Source organism: Lagopus leucura, unplaced genomic scaffold (assembly GCF_019238085.1).
Source record: "Lagopus leucura isolate 7727_CA_CO unplaced genomic scaffold, USGS_WTPT01 Super-Scaffold_1, whole genome shotgun sequence".
Taxonomy (NCBI): domain Eukaryota; kingdom Metazoa; phylum Chordata; class Aves; order Galliformes; family Phasianidae; genus Lagopus; species Lagopus leucura.
Genome location: NW_024962250.1, coordinates 12648333 through 12667440, shown reverse-complemented (window position 1 = coordinate 12667440; position 19108 = coordinate 12648333). Strand labels below are relative to the sequence as shown.

Below are 19108 nucleotides of genomic sequence, written 5' to 3'. Positions count from 1 at the left end.
GTTTAACTTTCAAGTTTCATGTGAACAACATCAAAGGAAGTCCCACTCCACTAGTTAAAGAAAACCACCAAAATGAGGGTTCATTCTAAAAGCACCTTGAAAACAGAGAAGATAAGAACTTTTAATTTGCATATTTGCAAAATGTAGTAGCGTCAAATAATTTCTCTTTGGAGATGAAAAGATAAGAATAAAATTAAAATCTCTTATTTTACTGTCTTTCTTATTAAAAAAAATCAGAACAGTTTTCCATGAAGCAGCAAACAGTTTTGTAGGTTCACCCTTTATCTAGACACAAAATACCATAGTGAAGCATTAGATAATTAGCTGCATCTTAACACTGACAGCATGAACTGGTCTAGTTCTTTCCATGACATCAGATTTAAAGAATAATTTATTGGAAGATCGTAATGTCACCAGCTTTGTCAACAATTCACTGGGAGACTCCAGTCACATTACTTCATGTCCACTGTATCACAAATGACATACACAGTTCTCTAAAATGCTCTGACTCTGCAATTCAATACGAGGAAAACCAAACAAACAAAAACACAACACAATTATGTAATGCACAATTTTCCTTCAGGAGCTTTTACTTTGCTACATTATTTTTCTGATTTTGAAAAGCATCAGGTGTTCATCTTTCTTTTCTTTGCCACCTTTCTCCTATGCAGTTTCTTAACGCATGGAAGAAAATGTCTAGTTTGTCAACATTATCTGTGTAATTTGCATTTGGACTCTTGATGTAAAAAATTTAAGGCTTCACAGTGATCAGAATCAAGCTGAATTAAGAACAAGAAGCAAACAAAAATAATTCCATCATGCAATTCAGCTCACTATCATAGCTAGCTTTTCCAGAGTAGTTTAATCCCATTAAATCTGAAAGTAAAGCCTGTTGTGACACAAAAGAAAAGTGCAACGCTGCCAATTTAAGGACTACTTACAAATCATTAAAGTAAGAACACATATAATTTGAAGCATTAGAATGTATGCTGAAATATAATTAGTGTCAATGAATCAAACCTGGATGGATTAAACTAATTCCTGGAATGTTATTATGGAGAGTACCTTGTGGAGAAAGAACGATCCTTCTGTTTGCACAGCAACTAAACAGCTTCAATTTACTTTTAAATATGACTTGAATAGAGATAAAGGCACACCATTTCAAAATGTGGCCTCCTAAATATAATCAGCCTGAATTATGCCTGTTTCACACTGCACTACTTGCAACCTGGTTACAGGCAGCAGGGATAAGGCTGCACTCCGCTTATTTCACTGCCTAATTTTTATGGTAATTACCACACCACAGCCAGAACGGAGAGCATCTGCCAAAACTGAAGGCCCCACAATAATAAAACTGACATGTGCTGTGATATTGTTGAAGTGCTGACTAAGAAACTTCTTTTATCTCCTCTTGAAGCTGTAAAATGGTATTCCTGTTATTACTAGCAGGGAATTTTAACAGCCTTGCATTTACAGCAATTATGTAATACGTGCACGAAACAATAGAGTTTCACATCACTTAATAAATCCTTCAGCTCTCTTTGCTCCAGATTTCTCGCTGGCTGGATTTTATGGTCTGGTAGTTCTATCTGACCTTCAGAACACTGAAGTATACAAACTACAAAAGCACCAGAAAATTATTAGAAACAACTGGCTCTTCTCCATGTTAGATCTATTTAATGAAGAGAGCATGATGCGTAATCATGAAGGTTAATTAAAGATTTGCTCACTCACATCTCTCTGTAGCTAAATGTTGTTGTGAACGTCTGGCAATAAAATGAGAGATACAGACATGATTTTTCTTACCAATAACATTCTTTTATCACACAATCCTTGCTTAAAAGTAATTGTAATTCTTGCAATGTGTAATAATAATAAAAATAAATGCAATTTATCATTTAATTTTTTGTTAATTTTTATGAGCATAAAAATACATAATTAACATTGGGAAATTAAATTTTCATTTTAGCTCATTTGCCTTCTGATCTACACATTTTATACATCATACATTTATATAAACTTTTCTTTGTATTATTTTTGTGTATACATAGCATGTGCAGTGTATAGATGTGTGTATGTAAATATATACAAATATTTTGTATATTATATATATAGGCTAGTCATGCAACAGAACTTACACCAAAAGATATATTTACATGGCATAAATCCCTCCCACTCCTCTTCTTAAAATGTATTTGACAGATATATCCCTACAAAAACAACCAACAATGTTGAATTCCAGAAACTTGACAGTAAGTCATATGGTAATTAATTACTCCAAGTTTATTATTATTATATAAGTTCATTTCTATAAGGTTTCTTGCCTCAGTGATATCTGAAAAGTCACAGCAGTTAGGTGAAATCACTGGTGAGTGGAAAAAAGGCAACATCACATCCATTTTTAAGAAGAGTACAAAGGATGAATCAGGGAACTAATGACCTGTCAGCCTCACTTCCTTGCCATGGAAGATCATGGAACAGATCATCCTGAAAACTATGCTAAGGCACAAGGAAGAGAGGGAGATGATATGGGATAACCAGCATGGCTTTCACCAAGGGGCAGGTTCTGCCTGACAAACCTTGTAGCTTTTTATGATGGTGTAACTGCCCAGTTACTTACTGCATCAGTGGACAAGGGAAGAACCACTGATGCAATCTGTCTGGAATTCAGTAAGGCCTTTGACACATTTTCCCATAACATCCTCCTCTCTAAATTAAAAAGATATGGATTTGATGGGTGGACTGTTTGATGGATGAGGAACTGGTTATGAGATAAAACCCAGTCAGTGGTGGTCAATGGCTCGATGTCCTGATGGAGACCAGTGATGAGTGGTATCCATCAGGGGTCACCACTGGGACCAACGCTCTTTAATATCTTCATTGATGACAGAAATGGTGGGATCAGTGGAATCAAGCGCACCCTCAGTAAGTTTGCAGATGACATCAAACTGTGGGGTACAGTCAACACACCTGAAAGATGGGATGTCATCCAGAGAGACCTAGACAGGCTTGAGACCAGGTGAACCTCATGAGATTCAACAAATCCAACATGAGCAAGGTTTTGCATCTAGGTCATGGCAACCTCTACTAGGAGCACAATCTGGGAGATGAAAGGATCGAGCACAGCCCTGCTGAAAAGGATGCAGGGGTACTAGTAGATGGCAAGCTTAACGTAAGCCAGCAATGTGCCCTCACAGCCCAGAAAGACAACCATGTCCTGGCCTGCATCAAAAGAAGTGTGGCCAGCAAGTGGAAGGAGTTGATTCTGCCCCTCTGCTCTGTGCTTGTGAGGCCAAACCTGGAGTATTACATACAAATATGGACTCCTCAGTACAGAAGAGACATGGATCTGTTACAGCACATCCAGAGGAGAGGCACAAAAATGATCCAATGGGATGGAACATCTCACCTGCAAGGTCAGGCTGAGTGAGCTGAAGCTGTTCAGTCTAGAGAAGAGAAGGCTTCAGAGAGACCTGAGAGCAGCCTTTCAATATCTAGAAGGGGGTTATAAGAAAGAAACTGACAGATTCTTCAGCGGGATCTGTTGTGACAGGACAAAGGGAAATAGTTTCAAAGCAAAAGAGGGAAGCCTCAGATTGGATATAAGGATGTAGTTTGTTTTACAGTAAGGATGTTTGAGACACTGGAACAGGTGGCCTATAGACATAGTGGATGCCCTGTTCTTGAAGACATTCAAGATCAGGCAGGATGGGGCTTTGAGCAACCTGATCTAGCTGTAGATGTCCCTGTTCATTGCAGAGGACCTGGATTAGATGATCTTTAAGGGTCCCTTCCAATTCAAATGATTCTATGATTCAAATTAATAAAAGATATATCATTCTGAGAAAGTAACCAGAAATCATCATGGTCATGTACTTCAAATTACTCGTACAAATATAGCCTTCCTTTGTATATAATACCAAGAAAATCACTTTTTTTTTGTTGTTTCTTTACTATTTTCAGTTGCTTATCGCTCTAGCTCTGTGATAATTTCCCCAGTACTGCTTTTTAGCTTTGTCCTTAAAAAGTATTAAATAGTATTAACATCCCCAAATTCTAGTAATAATGAAACTGGTCAGAATTAAAATTAGATTTGATTTCTGCAATTAATTATTTTCAGTGACAAATTAGTATAAGATACTGCATGAGAATGACAGTTCTAACAACAAACAACTCTACCTTCTCAATTTCACAGGTAGACCTGTTAAACATATAACAATTTCAAAAACATGCAATATTTATACACAAATGATGTTACACTAATGTAAGAATCTTTGGAATTTTTATTTATGTGTTTGTTTGATAGAAAGTACACTATTAAAAAGACCTGCACTCGAAAATTCTTCTTCAATAAGACGACTGTATGAAATTTAGACAGTAATATATATGGCTTCAACAAAAAGAGTGAAATCCTGTAGACTGGTCCTCACAAAGCAGGAGATTCCTGACCTTTCTTACTGAACTTCTGTAATGTTCAAACCAAAAGCATCATACAGGCACAAATGACTGTTCATGTTTGTACATGTTAACCAGTTTTCATCTTTTTTTCCAGGAACTAAGTAATACCCTCCTGTGATGTTTTTGGAAACACTGAGAGTTAAATACTCGTTTTAGAGGAAAAAGCAAACACAAACAAACAACCTCTTTAATATTCAATGTACACGCATATTTCTACTACGGAATATTACATAACTTTGTAATAGGGCCTTTTGGAAAATGAATTCACTCAGACAAAAGTCTACAGCCTTTCAGCTTTAACCAAAGACTATCAACAGCACAGGCAGGAAAGTCTACATGCCATTGATATCAACAACCAAATCCCACCAGAAAGGGATCAGGAGCTCCCCGAAATGTCAGAAAAAGAAGAAAACTGCATGAAGAATGTGGAGGTGCTCTAACAAATGAGTGGTCACAGAGGGCATACAAAAACAAACAAAAACAGCCTGTAAAGCCTGTGAAGATATAGTGCAAGCATTCCTGACAGAATAATTTAAAAGCGTGTAACTTCCAACTTCATATGTGGAAGAAATTCATATAAACCTCTTCACTCCCAAACGTAGTTGACAGATTAGAAAAATAATAGTGTATCATATAAGGAAGTAGAGGAAAACATTTCTTACAAAGTTCAGGTTAGTATCTTCAGTCTTCCAATGACAACTTAGTACAATTGTTTTTCTCTAGTTACTATATGAATAGGTGAAACTAAGGTAAGACACCATTAAGCAAGCATACATCCATAAATATGCAGTCCAGGAGAAAAAAAATAGCTACCACTATCATACAGTACTATGTACCAATGTACATTTTATAATATTTGTAAGCAGAACAGTCCTGAAATTGACAAATATTGGAAGGAGGAGAAATAAAAGCAAAAACTAAATTAGACAGTGGAAATGAGTCAGATAAGAACTTGCAGCCCCGCTGTTAAAAATTAAGAAAATTCTGTGAAAGACTAGCATTTGTCACAAAGTAGGAATGCTTTTTAGGTAAATGCAATCAGCTTGCCTAATGACAATTACACTTGCCTTTCATAATTACTGAAGTACATGCCCAAAAAGTGAGTTCTAAACTCAATCTTCCCCTCTTTATGAGCAGAGACTTCAAATGCAAGGGTATAAGCAAGACTGAACAAAAACTTCTCTTCACCACAGCCTCAAAGCTAAGGAAAATAAAACTCATGGTTTTTGGTATCTTGATCAAAGATAAGACTGCTGTCTCCAAAACAATGTTACTAGACCCTTCACACTGCATTAAAGTATTTCAAAATGTATATAAAGAAAGTATACATAAGGCAGTGTTCATAATGCTACCTTTTCTTCCAGAGGACCATTTCACCATCACTGGACTACAGCGGGATAACCAGCATAGCTTTCTCTAAGGGCAGGTTCCTACTATCATCCTTCTAACTCACTCTGTTTGGACCCTGAATTTTGTGTTCCTGGATGAGTATCTTAATTTCACCACAGGAAAGATTATATCCTTCCTCCCTTTGAACTTGTATGATATAAGAGTTGGGTCATCCTTTTGAGCAAAGGAAAAATCTACAAATAAAGGTAAAACAAAATTGTTGAAGAAATTCTTTCTTATTGCAGAGGGTGAAAGCAGGCCGATAGAAACAAGGTTTCTTTCCTATAGAGTTTAACGATACTAACTGGCAGCAAATAATGAACAATCCCTGGATTTCCCAATAGACATGTGTGACAACAGGCAAACACCCTCTTTCCTCAAAAGGACACGCTTAATGATTGAAACCTTATGCTGCAAATACCCATACATACCAGAGAAATTATTAATCATTGTTTTAATACCACCACAGCTAGAAGCCATAGTCATTACACTGAACCACTGTGTAAAGTGATATATGAACACAGGAAGAGAAAGGAGAAAAAATCCCAAACAAATCTGTATCCATACAAAAACAGGTACAGAATCATAGAATCACCAAGGTTGGAAAAGACCTCCAAGATCATCCAGTCCAACCATCCACCTACCATCAGTATTTCCAGACTAAACCAAATTTAATTTGTGGCTTAAAAGGATTCACGGGAAATAAGCAAACTTTTTCTTTTTAAAAAAATAAGCAAACTTTTTCTTTTTAAAATACCAGTTTCTCAGTTAACTAATGTTAATATGTACACAGGTGTGTATTTATACATATCTATATTATATATATATATATAAAATGCATTTGTAGGATACATACATATAATGTACTTGAAGGGTATTTGAATTTATATATCTAACAAAGACATCAAAACAACATCTGGTGCTTGCTTTTGGCATCGAGGAATGAGCCTCCAGTGGAAGACATTTAAATTAACATCTCATACTTAGCAAAGGTGAAATTATCTTAACAGCTTGCTTGGACACACATTCAAAACTACTATCTGCTACGAAGAAATTCAGCACCTCACCAAACATGCTACTAGATTATCACACATGGCCAACTAGTAGAAGCCCCAGTTGAAAAATAACTACATTTATTATTCTTTCTATATAAAATTCTTTTCATTAACGCTCAGCAACACGCATTTGGCAGCTGAACATTTTTTGAAGCAGCAGTTAACAATGCAATTCACCAAACAAAGATAAGCTCAATGGTTTCCAGGAAACTGAAAGATGAAAGAATGTGGAGAGAGCCATGGTTTCAAATGAAGAACAAGTGAACTAAGGTCAAACTAAAGCCTAAAAAGAAACTCCAACAAGGACCCAGAAACCACAGTACAGACACATTTCAGACTGAAATTTCACAATGCATTTCAACAGTGCAGACAACACATTCTTTGGTATATTAATTCACTGGGGACAATTTTTACAAAGTAAAGGAGAAACTCTGATTGCAAAGCCCAAAGTTTCTTTACTTCAAGCATATACTTCAGTAGATTTTCTGTAGTGCTGCTGTTTTTCATAATGACTATAGCCTTATCTTTGTAATGATTTCAGTGTTATCTTCCAGTCTTGCTTTGTGGACTCTGTCTTTACTGAAACCATTAAACAGTACGTACAAGATAAGGTGTAGTAGAGGGATCCATAAACATTATAATTTCAGAAGTCAGCATCTACTAAATAGCCTGCTCCAGAAATACTATGAATATATTCTTCCTCTATGAAGGACAGGGCAGAGTAAATCTGCAGTTGTACAAAGCCACTTGAATAATTCCTTCATACTACAGTAGTGGAAGTAATGCAGCATTCTACCCCCAAGACTCTCAACTTTTTCCAAAGTTATTTCTAAGCCTACTGCAAGTTAGTCCCTAATATATTCAATTAAACTCTGCTGTTTAATCTAGCCACCAAAACAGAACACAAACAAAAATGAATTACCAGAGAGACTTCTTTAAATAAATGATTAAAACTCATCCCTCAGCAAATCTGTAAAAACCTGTATTTTAAAACAATAAAGCCCAATACAACTCTACATCCAGAATTAACATTTCAAACTTCTGACAAATTGCCTCCGCCAGCCTCACAGCATTTATTTCCAGTTTTACACAGCAAATTGCAGTGGTTTAGAAAATAGAAAAGAATTTTAAATGCATGAATTTTAAACAGACAATTTAATTAGCTAAGCTATAAAATTAACTTGTCAGAAATGAGAGATTTCCCACAGTCTGTATTTTATAACATTGAAATGACATTTTCACCAGTACAGCATTCCCTAGAACCATGCCTAGGCATTCCTCCACTGACATATAGTGAAGAGTGCCATCTATTGAATTGCAAATGTTATCTCCTGAAATAATTATTTTGGAAATATGCCAGCATCTTGCATCAGGAGATACCTTCTATTTCATTAAATTTTCCTTAGTAATAACAGCATTTTCCAGAAATAAGACTACCCAGTATTAAGTGTGTAAAGCTAGAAAAGTAGCACCTTCTGGTACTACAGTCAATCAGTTTAGAGTTCTAAATACACAGTCTAGCCAAGGAAGAATGTTCACTATGTTGAAAATTTTGAAAGTAGACTGATAACAAAATATACTGTTATAACCCGATCAAGTCTTGGAACAGACCCATTTATATTCAAAACATCTGAATGAGTCAGCAGTTCACTGCATTTCCCAGGCCTGTTGTAGACTAGCACAGTTCCCAGACGCACTTCCTCAGATTGTGCTTGCCTCACTGACAAGGTCAGTGGTGATAAAAAGTGATATCAAGGCCAATGACCAGGAAAAGATGACAACACACAGACTTATTTTATCTGCCTACCCATTAACGTACTCGGTATACTGAAGTTCTACATAATTCTAGCTTTTGCTTCACATTTTTTAGCTAACTGTAACATAGTAGAGCAGTGCATTAAAAGAAGTTCTACTATTGTTTCAGTATTTTGAGCAGAAAAGAGCTAAATATGCTGACTGTTGTGGCACACATGCAAACGAGTGATCTCTAAACTGATCACTGACTGCCGCTTTGTTCGATATCTTATTCTCGTACACTCCAAGTATGTAAAAGGAACTAGTACCAGTAAGGATGTCTGTTAATTGGCTACTTTATTTTTCTTCAACACAAAGATCAGAATGCACATGGTTGTACCCATGTCAGCGTTACAGCTGCTAGATGTCTAATCATATCAGATGTGTAGTTCCAGTACAGCCAGCACTAACACTGCGTATGTAAACAACAGCAAAAGTTCTTGCAACTGTAGCTATAGCACTATCAGTAAATGAAATTATACCACTGCAGTCATGCTGTTATCTGATCCCTAAAGCTTTTGATATGCACTGGAGATTCCTTTAAGGGGGCAATAAAAGACAACAGGAATAATATTTATCATAACTCTGACTACTGTAGAAGGTAAGCCCACTACTGAAGCCAAAGGTGGACTATATGGGCTTTGGTCTGCAAAGAAGAAATTGATTTACACAATATACAGCCATTAAAAAGTTACCTTTTTTCCTTTCAATGCAGTGATAATAAAAAATTTCCATCTGTGAAATGTGTACAAATTCTTGATCCTTTCTCTTGTAGAATCAAAAAATCATCAGGTTAGGAGAACATGAGGTCATCTCTAGACCAACCTCTTGCTCAAAGTAAGGTCAGCTCTGAGATCACTGAAACACTCAACAGTTTACTATTTTGTCCAGTCAAATCTGCAATATTTTTTAAGGACAGTATGTCACAGCCTCTCCAGGCAACCTGCTTCCCATTCTCAGTTACCCTCAGAGGTAGTTTTCTTTTTCTTTAAATTCAATTAGAAACTCCTCATTTCAATTTATGAACAATGTTCTCTCGTCCTCCCATCAAGTAAATCAGTAAAGATACTACAGCTCTGTCCTGGATGCAATACTTCAAACAAAGTCTAAAGAGTAATGAGTAAACAAACGTAATTGTCTCCTTAATCTTTTGACTGTGCTCATCTGTCACGGTCAAACAGTCTGTTACTCTTCACACTCACAAGGCATGCTGCTGGCTCACAGGTAGTCAATGCCAGGTCCCTTCCATCAGACTGTTCCCCAGCCAGTCAGGCTCCAGCTTATACTGTTGTTGAGAGTTATTCCTCTCTACTTTTGCCGTTGAAGAATTTCTTAAGGATCCTGTCAGTCCTCTCTTCAACCTGCAGTCCAGGTTACTGCAACTCCTACCCTCCAGTTTATCAGGTAAATCTAGTCACTGCATCACAGAAAGCAGTCAGTTTGATCAAGCATTACTTTTGGTAAACCCATGTTCACTGACCCCAGTCACCGACTTTGCCACGTGCATAGCTCTTTCATCTTAATTAGAGGTACTGATACCTCTTGCTAACATAGCAAAATATTCAGGGTATCTCATAAAAATCCAGCTTTTTCGGGTTATTATGAAGATAGGCTGGGGGAGCTGAGCTTGCTCAGACTGGAGAAGAGAAGGCTGAGAGGAGACTTCATTGCAGCCTTCCAGTATTTAAAAGGGGATTATAAACAGGAGGTGAATCAAGTTTTTATGAGGGTAGATAGTGATAGGACAAGGGGGAATGGTTTTAAGCACAAGGAAGGAAGGCTTAGATCGAATGTTAGGGGGAAGTTCTTTACAGACAGACTGGTGAGGTGCTGGCACAGACCAGAGATGCTCTGTCCCTGGAGGTGTTCAAGGCCAGGTTGGATGGGGTCCTGGTCAATCTGGTCTAGTTTTTACCAGATTTACCATTTTACCAGATGTAAAAGTTGGTGGCCTTATCTATAGCAGGGGGGTTGCAACTTGATGGTCCTTGGGGTCCCTTCCAACCCAAGCCAATCTATGATTCTATCCATGCTAGCTTTCATATCACTTTGATTTCTTACACACTGCTGAACTAGTTCGTCTTCCCCACATAGCACCTTCTACGTAGAGGGGAAAGAAAAGCCTTCCTATCTCAAAGCAGAAACATCACACTAAATAAAAATGTTCACAACTGAAAAACATGCATGTGTGCCCAATTTTTGGTCACTAGTGGCAGCTCAGTAATAAAGTTCTTTTGAGCTTTCCACTAAAGATCTCATGTGAGTAAGAGAAGCCTTCAAAGTTTTGCACAAAATAATAAAATATTAAAATAATGAAAAAAAACCATGATTTGACGACTTTCATTCTTTGCTCATAAAAAGATCTATGAAGGATCCAGCATATAAACAAATGCTAACATTGGTTTTCAGACCAAATGACAGACGTTCTACCTTAGGACTTCATCTAGCTTTGAATAATTTACATATTTCCTCCCTAGTTATCTTCTCTACCAATTGCTTCATAGCTCTTTAAGATTAAACAGCACAGATCAAAAAGCACACTTACAAAGTGTATGTCAAAGAGGACTTTAAAAAAAAAAAATCAAGTCCTTGAGGTTTCCCCATGACTAGATTTTTTAGTTATACTTTAGTTATACTTCCTTATTGTAACTTGAGTAATGTAATAAATTATACTCATTGAAAAGAATTGTAATATACTATTTGAGTGTGGCACGTAGTTCTGCAAGTTTGGACTTGTCAATTTTGACTCTATACTTAGGAACAAACAGAATTTCAGACTAAGAGATTAATAATAGGATCTTCATATATTTTAAGTTGTATGTTCCACATTCACTTTTACTCAAAGTAGTAACAAAGATAAGATGCGATGTATTTGTTCTAAATCAGTAATGATTATACTTCAACAACCATTCTCCTTGCATGCCCATATTTTAATGACTCCTGTTTCTAAGAAATTCATGCATCAAATGAAAACTATGCACAAAAATATACCAAATGAATTTAGTAGAAGTAAATCGCACCGGGTCCTCTAACAAATACTGAATTATACAGCTCCTAAAAAAAATGCTTTGAAGATGTATTTGTACATGTTTGTTTATAAATGGTACCTCCTCCTCCAGGCAAGAGGGCAGAGTAATTTTTTTTCCACTTCGAAAGGCATTATTAATTGCATGTTTATTTCCCCAGGAACTCTTTCAGGAATTTACAGAAGATTTCAAAATGGGATTTTCTTGTTAAGGTGTAAGGTATGATAAATTCCAAAGTTTTCAAGCTGAAAAAAAAAAAAAAAAAGAAAAAGAGACTTACAAAATTTCTCTCTAAAGATTTCAGCTGATGATCTATTTCTTTCAGACGGTTTTGTTGATCACGATATTCTTTATTGTCTCGTAGAACCTTTTCACCTGGAATTACTTCTAGGTTTCTGTTTGCATAAACCAGAGACTCCTGATAAAAAGAAGAATAGGCAAAAATTAATTTTTTTTTTTTTGCTTCAAAGCCTGAAGAATGTTCATTTGATTTACATCAGCAAAACATGGAAATCTATAGAATAATGTATAAGTTTCAAATTTGGGAAATGCATAATTTTTATTACACATATTTTCAAATCCAATAGCTAAATGTTAGGCTGGACTTAATTCAGTAAAAAGCCTTCATCACATTCAAAGAGGAATTTCTTTGATGGTTAAGTTCTATGAGAAACATAAAAATGCATTGAGAAGTAGCGATTCAAAAGCTCGCTCCCTGTCAATGATACTGGGATCAGAATTAGGCCATTGCTGACAACTCTCAGAAGAGAATGAAAGAATCAAAATTGAAATAGGCCTTGTTTCCTGGACATCATGGTAAACTAAAAAAATCCTCTGAGTTCAAGTGCAAGATAGATGTACTACTGTCATTATACTCTTGGGTTACACGTTCTCATATCCTACAGTATTTTTGGTTCAGATTTTGCAATTAATAACAATGCTGAATACATCAAAAGTTCAATGTAGTACTATTACATACAAGAACAGAATGGAATTCAGATTATTAAGAATGACAACTATTTGCCAAAAACAAATGGCAAAGTTACACTGTAGTTGGAAAAAAACCTGGGCTTTCTGCTGCAAATCAAGGATCCTATATAAGAATCCAAGTAAGTCGAATAATAATAATAATAATAATAAAAAACTATTAGTCAGTTCAATCCAAAAGAACATGAGCAATCATTTTAAAAAAACACTTTTCATTCCTTTTTTTTTTTTTTCTTTTTCCAGAAGCAGTTTAATAAACATATATGAGGAAAACAGATAACGTGTCTAATTGGAAAGGAAAATTAACTTTGTAATTTGTCAACTGCAACATATAAAAAATTTGTCAACTGCAACATATAAGTATCTGAAAACATTTCTTCTGAACATAAAAAAAAAGTAATCATGAGCTCTCAGACTTAAACTACTGTGCCTGAAAATAAAATTAACACAGTGCAATCTTTATTCAATATTCAAATCAGTGACAGTTGGCTGTACCACAGTCCCAGATTTTTCCTGTAACAGACATAGATATAAGTGGCAGCATCTAATAGTGACTAGAATTTCTCTAAACTCAAGTTTAATGTGGACCACCTAAAGCCAAAATCTGTTAATAATGAGTGTTTATAAAGGTTGGCTTCTCTACAGAAAGAGATTATTAATTAAACTTGATGCCCAATTGCAAGAAAACACGACAGAACATAAAACAGAGGACTTATTTAAACTTGTGTTCATTAACATATGAAACATGAATAGGATCTTTATGACCACAATATAAACACAAAGTCAGCAAAGAAGCCCAAAACAAACACTCACTTTCCCTCTAGTAAAATAGATTGCTTTTGTATGACTTTACTCTTCCAGGGATTTTAATACAAGTTAAATAATTCTTCAAACCACTGGGGACAAAGGCGAGGATGGAAGCTAATAACTAGAGGAAAACATAAAGCTGGAAAGCCTTGCACAATTTTTCTGAAATTTCTTTATCTCTGAAGGTCAGAGTAAAAAAATACTTACAGAATGCAGTTGAAGACAATACAATACTAATAAAATACATTTTTCCCTGCAGTTTCAGGAAAAGAATGGGAAGGAAAGATGGGGATGACACAAATTGATAGTGTAAAATTAAAACTAAAAGTTATTCCAAATTTTTTAGAAGAGAGATTTGAGAACATTTTCGCTGAATTTCGTTCTGAAAATGTTACAGCATATTCATCATTGAAAAGTAAGCCTCTCTCTGACAAGTGTAATTTTGTATACTTCAATCACACTTCCTCTTATTCGTTTTTCCAAACTGAAGAATGTTGCTAAGTCAGTTCTTGCATGGAAGCTATTCCACGCTTCTGAACATTCTGTAACCAGATTTCTATTTCTTCTAATCTGGTTAAGAGATCTGAGGGCCTCACGGAGCAATTGTCAAGTTCCATTGTGCACGACAGATTTGTACAGTAGCACAGTGATTGTTTTTCCTGTTTCACTCTGTATTCTTTTCATAATTGTTCTTAATCAGTTCATATCTTACACTGCGGAGGGTTAAACCGCTGCTTCCACAGAAGCAGATCTCAGCAGTCTCATTTACCTCATCCCTGAGTAGTAACTGATCAGAACTCGCACCACATGAGCAAAGTTTATACAGCTTTTCTCCACTCATTCATTTTTTATTTTTTTCCCTGAAGCTATCTGGATGAAATGAAGCACTATATCATGAAAAATATTTTACTGTCGATGTTTCAAATTCTTTGAAAATTTTAAGTTTTTCTTCATTAGAGATTAAAATCTACAAAGCTACTAAGACGATGTAGGAAATAAAAAGTATTACACGTAGCAACTGCTAAAGCCACAGTACAGTGCCATAGCATAAACAGAAATATCCAGTATTTTAAATGGCTAAATTTATGTTTTGGATTTCCTTTTCTCCAAAATTCTCAAAATTAAAAGCAAAAGTAAAAAGCAACCAAATGAAATCTACTGGTACCATGGAATCTTTTTGAGTCACAAAACAGATTGACATGTTCACCTGCTTCTAAATATGCCTGGAAGAAGAGAGAGCTGTAAAACTCTTCTGTTTTGATGAAGAGGAGGCGGCATGGAATGCAGGCTATAAAGCAGGTCATTAATGAAAATATCAGTGTGAGTTCAGAATCTTCCATTCTTTTGACTAATTATTTGAACTGTTGACTATAGTTTGGTGTGGTAATTGAAAAAGAGAATTATTTCTCTGACAAAAGGAAGCCAATCAGGTATGAAAGAACTCATCAAGACTGCAAAAACATGGAAGTAATTATCTTCATAAGGTAAAAATGAACAGATCTTTAATCATAACCTCCATTTCATTTTATTTTCAGGTAGTTCTCCAGTTGTTCAAGTTGGTAACTGTATTCCTCATACTCAATTTTACACTTCATATTCTTTCATCCTACCATTTTCCTGTCTCTTCTAGGATTATATTCAATTTAATTTGTTCTTCCAAAAAACACTGAGAAAGACAAAAGCATTTTTTAAATTTTTAATTAAGTTGGCACCAAAACAAAGAAATGTTTCAGAGAGAAATTAAGTTCTGATGAGAAACATTTCCATGTAAAAGAAAACATTAGTTATGGAAAAGCATTCTGAATCCAGCTGTTCTGATTGCACAAAAAGATGAATCTGTATGCTTCACTCTAACAGCTCAGCTATGATACTGTACAATAATTAAATCCAGTTGTTAAAGATTTCGGAGTTGGAGAATATTTCCTATATCCTGCCAATGCATCTATAAGCAGCAGGAAGCATCTCTCCCACTGAGCCAATGGTGATTAAGTGCTTGCTCTTTGAAAGTTATATCTAATGAAATTCTTGGAAGAAAAGAATGTGCTTCTTTATGATATGCAACATTTAAATTAATTTCATTTCAATTACTTCTAAAATTCTAAACAAAAACATAAGCAGATGGTTACACATTAACATTTTTTTTCCTAATATTTCCCATCACTAGTACATTATGTTCTACTTAACCACAGCAGATGAAAATTCCACCTCAAATCAGAAGGAATTTCAACACAGACTAATAGAAGAGTGATGCCACTGATACCAGTTTCTGCTTTTCCAAATGAGACTTATTTCCTGTAACAACTCTAGACACACTCAGAAAAAGTTTTCAGCAGTACTGAAGTACAATAAGATATCAAATCAGAGCTGAAAAAGGCATTCTCATACCGGCCCTGCTGAAGGTTAAAGAAAAAAAGATAGCAGAGTACTAAACACAAATGCACTTTATCTTTAAGATAACATATACAAAAGACAATTTAACTATCTAGATGACATCTAGACAGCTGCAAAATAAAACAAAAATGCCATGTTCAAGAGAAGAGTTAGCATGATAATGAGTATCGTGAATATCATACTTGCGTCCGCCTCCAAAAGACATTCACTACAAAGAATTCTCATTTTTCTCTATGGCCCATCTTCTTTCAGATATCAGAACTGATGCTTTAAGATTCAAAGTTGTTTAAAAAAAAAAAAAAAAAGCATGAAAACTTCTAGTTTATAACAATATTAGAGGATATCAATCATGATAATCACAGCTGTTTCACGAAGACCATGAGCACCAATGAGTTTAGAACATGTAGAAATGTATGCCTTTTGAGAGGAAGCTCTCCAGATTCAAAGTAGTTGCTAATTTCTCAGCTACTGATGCATGTTACTTCCTGCTTTTTGAAAAGGCAACTGTTAAAGGGACTTGAAAACAAAAGATGTTTAGAATGAATTCACATAAGCAAACCCAGAATTGGACCTGCCTTCACTGTTCCACATATGTACTGAAGTGATGGTATCAAGGTACAAATAACCACAATCAAGAATGTAGAACTAAAAGATCCAGTACAAAGCTTCCACACTAAGCAGACAAGTTTCTGAAAGCTGACATAGCTATTTTCTCCTCCACTTACCTTCAAAAATGTTAACAGCTGAAGTTATGTGTAGTTATATACAAGCCCAGTCATGTCACAGTGCCAGATACAATCAGGCTGCACCTATTAAATTAGGCATCATGAAGAACTTAGCATTGACTTTTCTAATGGGATGATGACAATGAAACTATGGCACCCACCAGGCACCCAATTCTCTACAGAGAGCAACAGCTGTGAAGATGCAGAGAAGCAGCAATACAAGTGTCTAGGGAATTTTGGTGTCAGCTGGAAAGGCATAAAATCATGACACTTATGGAATTAGACAACTGCAGACTGCTGTTTTGGATTTATGCAATTAGCATTCTTCTAAATCCAGTTTTAAATAGCTATACTATCTATCAACTTCAACTTATGTTTCTTCTGTTTAACTTCCTCTCAAACTTATAAATCCATCTATAAGTAGTTTTGTTCTTTGGTAACTTTCATTAAAATGACTCACACACTGTAGTTTATCTGAACAACAATGAAAAAAGACAAGCAGAATTTTGTTTCCCAGTTCTACAGCGTACAAAAAAATTTCTGCAATACAAACTTGAAAGATAAATGCTTTTTACCAAGTATGGGTAATTTAAGAAATTAACTGCCTTGTTTTGGTTGTTAATTCTGATACTATTCAAAAAAGTAGTGTACTCTTTTCAAGAAGTATATACATAAGTGCAAGTTTCCCTGTTCAAATACTTCAGAGTATGAAATAAAGAGTGCAATAACGATCACTCTGATCAAACGTTCCCAAAGAACTCATTATCACAAGCAGTATCACCAGGTTCATGGTGCTGCCTCTTATCAGTAAGCTCAAGATCCAGCAGTCTTTATCGAGTTCAGGTCCGTGAACCTGAAGCACCCACGTGGGTAACAACTAAATTTGCGTGAGTGATTAACCACTAGAGGGAGATGCTGTTTCATACCTTAAATGCGAGGAGGAAAATGACCAGCTTCAAATTATGGCTCCTCTGGAACTTACAAACAACATAAAATACTGCTTCAGGTCAAATAAAACCTAAATAAGGTTCACAAGTAATTCAATACAAAACTGGCATTAAAATGTTGAAATTTTGTTTGTTCTGGCTATGAACTGTACATTTTAATAAAGTGAACAGGTTTTGTGCAAATAAGTACAAAACAGGAGTTACAGTATTTTATGTAGTTATTTCCCCCATCATACACCATGGACAACACTCTTAGAACAATGGAAAATTTGGTCTTCTATGTGTAAAATTCAAAGAAATATTTCTCAAGGCTGAGACTTCTAAGCTTATTACTCTTGGAAAGGGAAAAAGACAAAAATCCTTTAAAAAAAAAAAGACAATTTCAACCCACTTTCTAAAGTCTTCAACACTGCTTATCAATAATTGTTTAATCTTTCAGTTCACTTTTGAAATCTTGAGACAAGAAGAAACCAAATTCTAATTTGCAAAGAAGAATTATCATGGATAATGTGCTACAGCGGCCATTTTGCAATTTTGAATATCCAAAATATCAATTTTTGCATATCAAATTTTTTGGTTAAAGCACTTTTCTGTAATATACCTGATAAATCTGGCTTGGAGGATTTGAGCAAGACCTGGAAATTGTAGAATAATCACCATTAGACAGTAGTATTTGAAGCTTCCTGTCTATCTCATTTAGGTGATGAAATTCCATTGGTTCAGGTGTGTACCCTTCTCCTGGTGCTAGCCAGCCGCATACATTGTCCTGTTGAAAGATACAGGAAATATTTAATCCTCATTCCCAAAGGAAACAGGCTTTAAAAGCAGTTACACATCAAGCATATTTATTTTTTGAATAAACTGAACTAAAGGACAATGTGCAAGTTCTGATCTATCTCATTATATAGCTGAATTCTGCCAGCATTCTTCTACCAAGCATATCCTAGAGCAGATATTCACCAACTAGAAGTACACATTTCTTTATTTTTAAATAGAACTAAGCAGCAACTTAGGTGGACTTAAAGATATATATTTGTTACATTTTACTTTTAAAAAGTACACTCATCTACATGCATTGCTCAAATGCAACTGGAAAAAAATAAAATAAAATAAAATCTTGTGTTAACCAAAACAGATTTCTGCAGTTAATATACTTTTATATGAATAAATCCAAAACCCACATATTCACTGGCTAGCCACGTAGAATCCCTGAAATAAAAGTGCTTACAGGCAGGTGCCTTGCCTCTATACCAGCCAGTCAGAGAATAAACAGTTCCACAAGTTCCCTACCCGTTCTTTGGAGGTTATACAACACTTTTGATCAAGTTCTCTTTACATACAACAAAAGCACTTTGGATAACTAACCCCTTTACCTTATTACCTTATTGATGTGTTTCACTGTATAGTATCTTATCCAGCTTACATGTCAGCAAGTTATCATAGCTTCCATTCATGGATACAGACTCCCCCCTTTTTGTAGACTCTGCATCTGTTGAACGTAGGAGTCCCAGCTCCATCTTTAAGGAATA

General features: G+C 35.4%; 1 protein-coding gene across 1 annotated transcript in view; it reads right to left on the bottom strand.

The window, feature by feature from the left end:
• FSIP1 (fibrous sheath interacting protein 1) overlaps nt 1–19108 on the bottom strand; it is a 71124-nt gene that overhangs the window by 35788 nt on the left and 16228 nt on the right. Inside the window, 2 exon segments of the mRNA XM_042872646.1 lie at nt 12003–12140; nt 18181–18345. Of these exon segments, the coding sequence (XP_042728580.1) occupies nt 12003–12140; nt 18181–18345 (303 nt within the window).